The sequence below is a fragment of the Nerophis lumbriciformis genome, linkage group LG01 (assembly GCF_033978685.3).
Source record: "Nerophis lumbriciformis linkage group LG01, RoL_Nlum_v2.1, whole genome shotgun sequence".
Taxonomy (NCBI): domain Eukaryota; kingdom Metazoa; phylum Chordata; class Actinopteri; order Syngnathiformes; family Syngnathidae; genus Nerophis; species Nerophis lumbriciformis.
In genome coordinates, this window is record NC_084548.2 from 58832501 (window position 1) to 58846309 (window position 13809).

Consider the following 13809-nt stretch of genomic DNA (forward strand, 5'->3'; position numbering starts at 1 on the left):
AAATAAAGTTTTTAATTAAAAAAACTGCCTTTACACGTAGGACTGCTTGTATCTGAGCCTTAAAAAGAAGAGTTTAGATCCGGATACGTGTTTTATCGACGCCCCTAAAATCCGCTAACGCTTAATATAATTGTCTTCATGCAATTTGAGGTTGATGTCTGGTGACCTTTTAAGCATTTTGCTGGGATTCTTTCTGACAACGCTAAGGGGAAAAGCCCCCCCAACCCATCCTGCTGCAGACAGCAATATGATGAAGAGCAGAGGTGGCACGAAGCTGCCACAATGCAGGCGGAATAAGTGGGCTGGAATACAGTTGTGTAAGGAGGAGAGCTATTTTTCCGGTGGCGTAAGCCGAGGTCGCCGTGAGGCAGATTTAGGTCAGTCAGCCTGTCAGTCAAGGAAGGGCTCGCTCACGCTGCATAAACAAATCTGTTTGTGGAGCAAATAGTTGCGCCTCGCTGACCACTACTTTCCACTGATGTTGCAATTGTGCTGCAACGATAACAAATGGGATAAATGCTGATGGCATACTTGTTCACATCCAGCTTAACGCTCATCACGCTTATCTTTCATGTCAACTGTCAGGATCAAATTTAGTGCTGCCAGGATTTTGTCTTTTTTTTTTGTCATTTTTGCAACCGAGAATGCCTACATTTGTTTTTCAATAACATTGAATCAACTTGTGATTTTATACATTTGGGATCAATGTTTTAGAATGTACCTCAAAAAGCACAGGATTTCAACCCAAATTTTTAAAACAAAAACTGTATTGATGTTTTACTCGTTTTATACCGCAGAACTAAAAGTAGACACCAGATGGCAGTAAAAGCAAATCCTCAGAGCTCATCGTCAAAATACTGGACTGTTTAAGTGAATTATCATTATTAATAATTAATAGGGCGGTGAATCCTTGGGCACCACCGATTCGATTCAGAATCGATTCTCGATTCAAAATCAATACTTTTTAAGACCATTGGCCAGTTCTACGATTAACTACATTCCTCCATAAAATAGATAAACAGCTGTGAATAAATTCTACAAAACCCAAAACCAGTGAAGTTGGCACATTGTGTAATTCGTAAATACAAACAGAATACAATGATTTGCAAATCCTTTTCAACTTACATTCAATTGAATAGACTGCAAAGACAAGATATTTAATGTTTAAACTGAGAAACTTAATTTTTTTGGCAAATAATCACTAACTTAGAATTTAATAGCAGCAACACATTGCAAAAGAGTTGGCACAGGGGCCTTTTTTTACCACTGTGTTACATGGCCTTTCATTTTAACAACACTCAGTAAAAGTTTGGGAACTGAGGAGACACATTTTTTAACCTTTTCAGGTGGAATTCTTCCCCATTCTTGTTTGATGTACAGCTTAAGTTGTTCAACAGTCCGGGGTCTCCTATGTGGTATTTTAGGCTTCATATTGCGCCACACATTTTTAATGGGACACAGGTCTGGACTGCAGGCAGGCCAGTCTAGTACCCGCACTCTTTTACTATGAAGCCACACTGTTGTAACACGTGGCTTGGCATTGTCTTGCTAAAATAAGCAGGGGTGTCCATGTGAACGTTGCTTGGATGGCAACATATGTTGCCCCAAAACCTGTATGTACCATTCAGCATTAATGGTGCCTTCACAGATGTGTAAGTTACCCATGCCTTGGGCACTAATACACCCCCATACCATCACAGATGCTGGCTTTTCAACTTTGCGCCTATAACAATGGATGGTTCTTTTCCTCTTTGTTCTGAAGGACACAACGTCCACAGTTTCCAAAAAAACATTTGTAATGTGGACTCGTCAGTCCACAGAACACTTTTCCACTTTGCATCAGTTCATCTTAGATGAGCTCGGGCCCAGCGAAGCCGGCAGCGTTTTTGGGTGTTATTGATAAATGGCTGTGGCTATGCATAGTAGAGTTTTAACTTGCACTTACAAATGTAGCGACGAACTGTAGTTACTGAGACAGTGGTTTTCTGAAGTGTTCCTGAGCCCATGTGGTGATATCCTTTACACACAGATGTCGCCTTTTGATGCAGTACCGCCTGAGGGATCGAAGGTCCGTAATATTATCGCTTACATGCAGTGATTTCTCCAGATTCTCTGAACCTTTTGATGATATTAAAGACCGTAGATTGTGATATTCCTAAATTCCTTGCAATAGCTGGTTGAGAAATGATGTTTACAAACTGTTCGAAAATTTGCTCACGCGTTTGTTGACAAAGTGGTGAGCCTTGCCCCATCCTTGTTTGTGAATGACTGAGCATTTCATGGAAGCTGCTTTTGTACCCAATCATGGCACCCACCTGTTCCCAATTACGTAGCCTGTTCACCTGTGGGTAGTTCCAAATAAGTGTTTGATGAGCATTCCTCAACTTTCTCAGTCTTTTTTGCCCCCTGTGCCAGCTCTTTTGAAACATGTTGCAGGCATCAAATTCCAAATGAGCTAATATTTGCAAAAAATAACAAAGTTTTCCATTTCAAACGTTAAGTATCTTGTCTTTGCCGTCTATTCAATTGAGTATAGGTTGAAAAGGATTTGCAAATCATTGTACTCTGTTTTCATTTACGATTTACACAACATGCCAACTTTACTGGTTTTGGGTTTTGTATATTACTTAAAAGAAAACTGGTTTTGTTCAATAAATTCCTACCCAAACATTTAGTCAAATACAAATAAGGCAAGAAGAGAAGTATCCAACACTTCTCCTTTCTAAAGTAAATCTGTACAGCAGATGTGATCATCTACATCAACAATATGATTTGTCTTAGTGGCTGGACAGGACAGATTAAAAAAAAATAAAAAAAATATTTAAGAATTTTTTTTACTCGATTTAGAATTGTTACAAATAAGAATCACGATTTATTTGAAAAAGAAAAAATGACACCCCTAATAATTAATCATAATTACTAGGGGAGCCCAAAAAATTGATTCCCATTTGAATCACAATTCTGATTAATCCAGATTCTAAATTGATCCATAATTTTAAAAAATCGATTTGAAAAAAATATATATGATTATTTTATTATTATTAAAGAGACGTTTTTAGGCCATCCTCATGCAACCTGTAAACTTTTTTTTGAAAAAGTTTCAGTAAAATTATTATACCAAATAATACACTGTGATTCACGGTTTGAATCAAAAATTGTGTTGAATCGAGGACTCGTTTCTGAATCGAATAGTCACCCCTGGAATCGCAATCGGACCAAATCGTTAGGTGCCCAAAGATTTACACCCTTAATAATTACAGAAGGAAAGACGACTAAGACATCCTTCTTGTCTGCTGTCTGCTCTGTTGTCCGCAAGTTGCAGGTTTACGGGGGTGAGTGTAACCAGTGGTGTGCCGTCAGAACCAGCAAGGCCTTCTCTGCTGGCCTAACATAACCAGAAATCATGATCATAATTAAAGATACAAGTAATTTTTTATTTACTTTCCCTAAATATCTAAAATTATTCATATTCTCTTCATGTCATATTATGCTCCTTCCAGCGCTGTTGTTTTTAGTTTATAGAGTTTTCATCCAATCAGAATTCAGATAGCTTATGTTGCCATGCTGTACCAAATCTGCCAGGGCCTTCAGAGTCAGCAATGCGGGCGTCCGTACACTGACACGAACATTTGACAGACAGTTGCGATAGCCAATCAGATCACGAGTTGTTGTCAGTAAGGCCTTCTAGGTGGCCTAAAGCAGCTATATATTTTGATGTTATGAGCTAGGTAACATAAGAACTCCATTACCCAGCATGCCACAGTAGTGACGAGCATGCGCAGTAGCCCCGTTAAGGTTGACATGCCGGCAGCTGGATGTTTTTGATGAGCACGCTGTGGTGTAAACTTTAAGAACTCAGCCAACACGCCTCGTCTGCATCTTTTATGCTTAGACAAGACAACACATATGTTTGCGAGGCCATTTTCAAGAAGGATATTTAAAGAGCTCAGCTGTCCCAGCGATGTGAGTTCAGATATTTTATTTCTTTATTTTTTCACGTTTAATATGTTTTTTGCAATTTAAATTTTGACAGTACCACATAAGATATGTTTTAAATGCTGATGCTGGTTTATTGATTTTTAAATGCGCCAGAAAATAACCCGTTTTGTACAATGCCCAGAGTGCGTAAATGTGTTTCTGTATAGTATTTCTCCAGCAATGGTCATGTGGTGACATCAACGATGGTATTTTGAGAGGTAATCATTGAAGGCCTAGGTGGGAAACGCATGTCCCGCCACTGAGTGTAACAGAGCCAGCGTGGCTGGGCCATGTGTACGTTAGCAAACCTCACTCCCTGACGACTTCAAGAGAAAAGCTGGCTTTCGAGTTGATAGCCCGGTAGTCAGCCCGCTCGCCTCCCATGTGGACGACCAGGGTTTGAGTCCGGTGCGGAACGGAATAGGCAGGGACCGAACCACGTGGGTTACATAAATGCTGCCTCTTTACTAGGTCAGCATAGTTAATGAAAACATGTTCTTAATTACCATAACCTAGATCAACAAACGTTACATACATAAATAAATACATATAAACTAGGAAGTGAGGACGCTGGTGTGTTGCCAAATGTTTATATACTACATTACCCAAAATGCTTAGGGCTGTAGACAAGAACAGGAAGTTTGAGGAATAAAAAGTTAATACTATGTTGTAAGTTGCTGTTACAAGTTGCTGTTCCTGCTTCGTCTACACAAGAAACAAACATGAGTTTTGATGAGATAGTTGACAAACTCCATTGTTAAAAATGATGCTGATTGGCCTAATGGAGCGTTCCATTGGTACTGGGAAGTCGGAATTTCCGATTTCTTAGTTGGAACTTCAACTGGATGGAACGCACCTCAAAGTTGGATTTATGACCCGAAAAGTCGCAGATTTCTTACCACTCCCTAGTTTGTTTAAAAAATGGCTGCCCTGCATGTAAACAATGGACTTCGCTTTAACAATATCCGTTATTAGCACTTCTGACCAGCCATTTACAATGCATTGTTGTACCTTTATATTTGGTAACGTCACGGTAGTGTAAACTACATTTACATTTGCATAGCACCAGTACAATGACTACCATCACAAATGTGTATTCTTTCTGCAAAGCAAAATGTGATTGGTTGAACATGTAAGAAGAACAAGACACATATCTTAAGCAATTCTGGGAAATTAAGTTTTGTTTCTGTGTTACTGTTTTCTGTTACTGTGAAGCTTTCTAATTAATCTAAAAGGGGAACTACACATTTTTGGAATTGTGCCTATCATTCACAATCTTTATCATTAACACATTTGTTTTCCCTTTTTATGCATTCTAAGTTGTAATATATGGCAAGTACAAGGTGGCTTAAGGTCCCAGGAAGCCCTCTAAAAAACATTAAAAAACAACTAACCATACTCCATTTACACGTCATGACCTGAATATTAACCCAACATTGGCAATATTGTTATTACTAACACGACTAGCGACGTCATGATCACAGAGCGCTAACGAGTTTATGCTGCTATATTGATATAATGAGCTGCTGCATCGCCTCCGAGTTGATTAATGTTAATTCTAGATTATAAATCATGTCTCTCACCTGGATAGTAGAAGGTTGTGGACATAAACCGACAAGTTGGTCAACTTTGACATCTAATTTAGACCTGGAGATGGCGAGAAAGACATGGAAAAACGCTTGTTTTTTGTTTTTTTTGTAACCCTTTTGTGAGGATTATGAATAATTCGTCATGTAAACGGGAAGATATAAACATCCTATCAGTCGGCATCAAAGTGAGAGCAGACATTGTAAAGTAAGTGATTGTTTTATTATGTTTGTATATCTTGTTTAGCACTTAGCAATATTGCTACATGATGATGTGTTTCACTAAAGCGGCATCTGTTTAGCACACAGCTTCTAAAACTTGTAGATCATCCTCCTTATATTCAGGCTTAAAATACAAGTTTCTGGATCATAATTTGTCCCAAAGCAATCTTTGTTGTCTCCCATGATTAGTAGTGCTGTTGTTGTTGTTGAAGGAAAATTAACGTCGTGATGCATCTGTGAAATGAATACGCCGCCGTATGCTTAAAATGAGCAAAATGTGTAAATAATACATGCTATTATAAATGTTACTACATTACATATACACAGTGTGTATATAACATGTTGATGGTTTTTTTTATGTTTTTTAGAGCGCTTTATAGGCGGCACCCTTTAGCTTCATTATTAGCTAGATTTGCTAATGTTTATTTATGAGTTGGAATGCATTTAAAAACCATATATGTCAACTTGTGTCACATGAAGATTGTGAATGATTTGCAAAATAAATTTTAAAAATGCAGTTTCCCTTTAAGATGCTAGTTTTTATCTGTTTATTTGTTTCCTTGTATGGATTGCCTGTACTTTCTTTTAGCTTTGCAGAAGAAAAAAAGACAACTTTGCAGATTAATAAAATGCAAACAAAAAGGAGCACCTGACAGTGCATTTGTAATGCCTGAAGGCCACTTTTTTCAGACTTTTTCAGACAAACACCGGTACTGTAAGTACTGTACACACCTTTACTTGTAAACCTCTGTATGGAGGTTCACTTGCTAACTGCTATTTGCCTAGCTTAGCTTAAAACATGGATCTTCAGTGGTGAAAAATATCACGAATACTACACAAAGTTAAAACAAAAAGTAACAAAATGGAAATCACTACCATGTTTTCTGGGACTGCGCCACCATAAAGGACTATTGGAAAGAGATACACCAAGCTCTACAGGATATTTTCAAACGTGAAATACCCCTTGAAAGTAAAACTTTGTTTTTTGGACATATACCTCAGGACTGGCTGAAGAAAGATAAACACTTGATGAATATCCTACTAGTGGCTTGTAAAAAGACCATTACTAGGAAATGGATATCCCAGGAGAGCCCAACTTTGAAGCAATGGATGGAAACAACAATGGACATATATAAAATGGACAAGATAACTGCCTTTATTAATTATAAATTGGAGAAATGTACTTCATACTGGGAGAACTGGGTCAACTATGTCACGCCCCATAATCCAGACTTTAATTTTTCGAATTAGTGATTGTACTGTTTAAAAAAAAAGATTACTCCCTATGTGTATATATATATATATATATATATATATATATATATATATATATATATATATATATATATATATATATACATATATATGTATGTGTGTGTATACATATATATATATATATATATATATATATATATATGTATATATATATATATATATATATATATGTATCTGTGGATATTGTATTTTATTTCTGATTATTATTTTTATTAATGTATTATTATTTCTTTTTGATGTATTTGTAGATATTACTTTGTTTTTTTGCTGTTTCTTTCTTTTTTTGGGAGGAGTGGGTGGTGGTATGGTTGGAATATAAACAAAAAATATTTTGACACTTAGGGCAGACAACAGATATATGATGTATGTGAATATGATGTAATGCAGGGGTCATCAACCTTTTTGAAACAAAGAGCTACTTCTTGGGTACTGATTAATGCGAAGGGCTACCAGTTTGATACACACTTAAATAAATTGCCAGAAATAGCCAATTTGCTCAATTTACCTTTAACTCTATGTTATTATTAATAATTAATGATATTTATCTTTGTGGAAACACTGATCATCTTAATGATTTCTCACAATAAATATATATAGAAACAGATAAATATCAATATGCAACATTTTATTTTTATATTTTCTCTAAGTGCACATTTTTCAAATTGAACATTTTCAAATGATCACTTCTAAGACAGTCTTGTGAAATCACAATATCCCATTTTAACTAGCTAGCCACTAACATTTTTAACAAATCATGAATTACTTTGCACCATGTTTGTACAAATAATAACTCACGTAAAATACAAAAGTCAACTCTCAAATGTTTAAATAAATCATGTCACACTTTGAACTGGACACCAAATCTGTTATCTGTTTCTTTGTCAGTTAGTGAAGACCAAGTCTTTAAAATATTTTCTTGGATTTTCAAATTCTATTTGAGTTTTGTCTCTCTTAGAATTAAAAATGTTGAGCAAAGCGAGACCAGCTTGCTAGTAAATAAATAAAATTAAAAAAATAGAGGCAGCTCACTGGTAAGTGCTGCTATTTGAGCTATTTTTAGAACAGGCCAGCGGGCTACACATCTGGTCCTTACAGGCTACCTGGTGCCCGCGGGCACTGCGTTGGTGACCCCTGATGTTATGTATAGGAATGTTTGATGCTGGATGTCAATAAAAAGAAAAAGAAAAAAAAAGAAAAAAAAAAAGTAACAAAATGAGAGAGAAATAAAGTAAATAGGTGGTCAAAACAATTTCAGTTTTCGGGTGTCCCTATGTCTACCATTAAAAGATTACAGTTGGTACAAAATGCGGCTGCTAGACTTTTGACAAGAACAAGAAAGTTTGATCATATTACGCCTATACTGGCTCACCTGCACTGGCTTCCTGTGCACTTAAGATGCGACTTTAAGGTTTTACTACTTACGTATAAAATACTACACGGTCTAGCTCCAGCCTATCTTGTCGATTGTATTGTACCATATGTCCCTGCAAGAAATCTGCGTTCAAAGAACTCCGGCTTATTAGTGATTCCCAGAGCCCCAAAAAAGTCTGCGGGCTATAGAGCGTTTTCTATTCGGGCTCCAGTACTATGGAATGCCCTCCCGGTAACAATTAGAGATGTTACCTCAGTAGAAGCATTTAAGTCCCATCTTAAAACTCATTTGTATACTCTAGCCTTTAAATAGACCCCCCTTTTAGACCAGTTGATCTGCCGTTTCTTTTCTTTTGTCCTCTGCTCCTCTCTCCCTCTGCGCTGCTGACTCGTCTCCGCTCGGGATGGTGTCCTGGTGGCCCCACTATGGACTGGACTCTTACTATTATGTTGGATCCACTATGGACTGGACTCTCACAATATTATGTCAGACCCACTCGACATCCAATGCATTCGGTCTCCCCTAGAGGGGGGGGGGGGTTACCCACATATGCGGTCCTCTCCTCTTCAAGTTTTTCCTTGCCCTTATGTGGGCTCTGTACCGAGGATGTGGCTTGTGCAGCCCTTTGAGACACTTGTGATTTAGGGCTATATAAATAAACATTGATTGATTGATTGATTGATTTATTATGGTAAACTCAGCTAATCCTAGGGCGCTAGCTTAAATAGCATAGCATTGACAACATGTCAGCTATTTTAAATTTGGTCACAGTGTCATGTCTGTGTGATCATGTTTTGTTTTAGTAATGTTCGGTTTAAATTTTGGACTTTTTGTGCACTTTTGTTTTGTCACCATAGCAACCATTAGTTTCACCTGTCACGTCACGCACCTGTTTCACGTTCGGACTCACACACACCTGTCACCAATCATGTCACTGTTATTTAAGCCTACCTTTGTTCATCACTCGTTCTGCCTGCGTTGTTTTGATGTCACACCGGTTTATGTCTTGCTCTGTCCAAGTAAGTTTCCATGTCCATGCCATAGTTTCTGTTTAAGATTATCCTCACTTGCGTTTTAGGCACGCTTGCCTTTTTTTTGTTGTTGTAGTTGTTGTATTGTTTATGTTCGCGGTAGTGCGTGATTTATATTAATAAATCCTAGCCTACCTTCACGCTGTTGTCCGGAGCCGTCTATTTTGCATTGGAAGAACAACCCCGCAGCTAGCTGCGAACCCCACGTGACACACACATTTATGGCAGCTCTTTGTTTTATTAAAAAGTAGAGACGTTTTAATAACTCATGTTCCTATGACAACTTTATCACTGTCTTAAATATTAGGACAAAACTTCTCACCTGTTTGACCATCTCATCTCTGTCACGTGGGCGGAAAGTCCGAGATTCTCCATTGGGATCGAGTATGTAAGAACACCTGGGGAGAGAGAGATGAGACAATTGTGTTTATTGACAAATATCCGGTGTTGGTTGTTTCCACTCACTTTTTTAGCATGATCTCCGAGGCTCCTTTGCTGAAGAGACGGAAGGAACCATCTGGCAGCTTGGTCACTGTGCTCATGGATTTACGCACCGAGTTAAAGGTATACACCTGAGAGAAAATACGAAGTTATTAATACTTATACTAATGCTATGTGGGCATGTTTGTAATGCGTGCAAGTTCAATATAGTGGATGTTTAATCTCTAGGACAGGGGTCGGGAACCTTTTGGCTGAGAGAGCCATGAAAGCCAAAATAATTTAAAATGTATTTCTGTGAGAGCCATATAATATTTTTTAACACTCAATACAACTAAATGCGTGCATTTTTAAGTAAGACCAACATTTTTAGAGTATAATAAGTCTCTTATTCTTTTTAATAACATTGTTATTCTGAAGCTAACCATTACTTCTTACCATTAATGCAACTTCTTGAACAGGTGCAGTACAAAACGGATGGATGGATTAAAATGCATGAGAATGTTTTATATTTTGAACGTTATTTTTAACACTGTGATTACCAACGGAATTATTCATTACTTATTATGTTAAGCAATGTCAGCTAAGATTTATCTGTGAGCCAGATGCAGCCATCAAAAGAGCCACATCTGGCTCGAGAGCCATATGTTCCCTACCCCTGCTCTAGGATTCAGTGGGAACGTATCACTCCACTCGCTGTGACTTGACTTCCTGTTTAAGTCCCGTTCTTCTTCGCTCTCATGGGCTGGGTTGACATTCATTTGCGCCATTCATTGGACAAAACAGATGATTTGTTGTAGCGGCACCACTGATTGGTTGTACATATTAATCATACAATAAGTGGAAAATAAATGTTGTCTATGGTTAATTATTTTGTTTTTAGCTTATTTGGCTTAAGATTTGATTAGAATTATTCTATAAACCCATACAAAAACAAAATCAAAGAGCTCTTGTATAATTTTGTGAAAAACTATTAGCACATGCTTGGGTTGTCCCGATACCAATATTTTGGTACCAGTACCAAAATGCATTTCCATACTTTTTGATACTTTTCTAAATCAAAGGGACCACAAAAATTGGCATTTTTGTCTTAATTTTAATACAAAATCTTATGATACATTAAACATACATTTCTTATTGCAATCTTATTTAAATTATGCATTAAATAAGATGGTAAATGGTAAACGGGTTGTACTTGTATAGCGCTTTTCTACCTTTTTTTTTAAGGAACTCAAAGCGCTTTGACACTATTTCCACATTCACCCATTCACACACACACATTCACACACTGATGGCGGGAGCTGCCATGCGCGGCGCTAACCAGGCCCATCAGGAGCAAGGGTGAAGTGTCTTGCTCAAGGACACAACGGACGTGACTAGGATGGTAGAAGGTGGAGATTAAACCAGTAACCCTCAGATTGCTGGCACGGCCACTCTCCCAACTTCGCCACGCCGTCCCCGTAGATGTTGAACATACTAAACAACTTATATTTTAGTAGTAAGAAAGCAAACAAAAGTCTCCTAATTAGTCTGCTGAATAGGGGTGTGGGAAAAAATCGATTTGAATTTGAATCGCGATTCTCACGTTGTGCGATTCAGAATCGATTCTCATTTTTTTTAAATCGCTTTTTTATTATTATCATTATTATTATTTTTTTTTCATTTAATTAATCAATCCAACAAAACAATACACAGCAATACCATAACAATGCAATCCAATTCCAAAACCAAACCCGACTCAGAACTGCAATAAACAGAGCAATTGAGCGGAGACACAAACACGACACAGAACAAACCAAAATAGTGAAACAAAAATGAATATTATCAACCATAGTATCAATATTAGTTACAATTTCAACATAGCAGTGATTAAAATCGCTCATTGACATTATCATTAGACATTTATAAAAAAAAAAAAAAAAGGAACAATAGTGTCACAGTGGCTTACACTTGCATCGCATCTCTTGACAACACACTGTGTCCAATATTTTCACAAAGATAAAATAAGTTATATTTTTGGTTCATTTAATAGGTAAAAACAAATTTACATTATTGCAATCGGTTGATAAAACATTGTCCTTTACAATTACAAAAGCTTTTTACAAAAATCTACTACTCTGCTTGCATGTCAGCAGACTGGGGTAGATCCTGCTGAAATCCTATGTATTGAATGAATAGAGAATCGTTTTGAATCGGGAAAAAATTGTTTTTGAATCGAGAATCGTGTTGAATTTTAAAAAAAAATCGATTTTGAATCGAATCGTGACCCCAAGAATCGATATTGAATCCAATCGTGGGACACCCAAAGATTCACAGCCCTACTGCTGATGTATGCAGTAACATATTGTGTCATTTCCCATTCTTTTATTTTGTCAACATTATTCATCTATTTAGGGCAGCACGGTGGACAGAGGTTAGTACGTGTGCCTCACAATATGAAGGTCCTGGGTTCGATCCTGGGGTCAGGATCTTTCTGTGTGGAGTTTGCATGTTCTCCCCGTGACTGCGTGGGTTCCCTCCGGGTACTCCGGCTTCCTCCCACCTCCAAAGACATGCACCTGGGGATAGGCTGAATGGCAACACTAAATTGGCCCTAGTGTGTGAATGTGAGTGTGAAGGTTGTTTATCCGTGTTGGCCCTGCGATGAGGTGGCGACTTGTCCAGGGTGTACCCCGCCTTCCGCCCGTGTGCAGCTGGGACAGGCTCCAGCACCCACTGCTAACCAACCCCGTAAGAGAAAAGAGGTAGAAAATGGATAGATGGATGGATTGATTCATCTACTTGTTCATTTACTGTTAATATCTGATCACTTTCTGTTTTAACATGTTCTATCTACACTTCTGTTCAAATGTAATAATCACTCATTCATCTGTTTGGATGCTTTTTTTGTGCTGGAAAGTTGTAAGAAAGTTGTAAGGTGACGGAATATAATGCTTGGAAAAGTTAGCATCGGCATGACGGTTTCAAACATTTAACTTAATTAATTATCAATTAACACGTCCACTAGGTGTCACTATTTAAAAAAAAAAATACTGCTCCACTTTACCTTAAAGACGGCACAAGTCTCTGCAAGGTTAATAATAAATATGTTAGTGTTTTTCTTAGCTACCATTGGTCTCTCACTGACAAGTATGTATGATTAATGCAGATATCGTATCGGCTCATATTAGTGACTCAAAGCGCCAATATCTCAGTATTACCAGTGAAAAAGTTGTATCGGGACACCCATATTTGAAAGACCGCTAATGGTAAAATGTTGCATTCAATACCTCTATAGTTTATTCATGTTTAGTTTTGATAAGGGCGGGAGATAAAACGATATCAATATATCGCGACAGAGAGGTAATCGAAGTCAATAAAAAATGAGTTCGATAAAACGTTCTGTAATTTAGTTTTCTTCTTTGTCGGGGGAAAGCGGAAGTATGGAAGCAAGGTTGGTTGCATGAACAAAGGCACTAGCTCTCTGGTAACCGAGCAACACAGGAAGTGATAACTGATCAGTGGGAGGTACACGCTAATAAGCCAATCAGGTGACAGTATCAACGATCAGGTTTGGTTGATTCTTTGCATGGAGTGAGAAGAGAAAGTTAAAATTAAGAAATTGTGGATAAAAGAGGAAACATCACCGGGAAAGTTTTGGGATTTTTTCAAAAGGGACTGTATCAGAACAATGTGGTCTGTAAATGATGCAAGGTGCCACACCACCTTAACCGCGCTCACCCTTTAGAGCACAGCTGTAACTTCCTGCCACTAAACCTGCAGAAAATAGTTATTTTCACATTTCTCTATGTTTACATTTTGACACTTTGCACTAATTTCTTACACTTTATGATGCATTTCTTAAATATTCCTTATTTTTGCACCTTCATTTTAAGAGTGTATTGTTAAGTGTTCAATGTGATTTTAC

The 13809-nt window shown here is 37.5% G+C and overlaps 1 protein-coding gene across 5 annotated transcripts in view; it reads right to left on the minus strand.

Moving 5' to 3' along the window:
- The window catches only part of atp2b3b (ATPase plasma membrane Ca2+ transporting 3b), a 166824-nt gene that overhangs the window by 78391 nt on the left and 74624 nt on the right, over nucleotides 1–13809 (minus strand). For all 5 annotated transcript variants that reach the window (XM_061988268.2, XM_061988235.2, XM_061988243.2 and 2 more), the window contains exons 14-15: nucleotides 9930–10036; nucleotides 9787–9862 (exon numbers count right to left, since the gene is read on the minus strand). In XM_061988268.2, the coding sequence (XP_061844252.1) occupies nucleotides 9787–9862; nucleotides 9930–10036 (183 nt within the window). The remainder of the gene's footprint in view (nucleotides 1–9786; nucleotides 9863–9929; nucleotides 10037–13809) is intronic.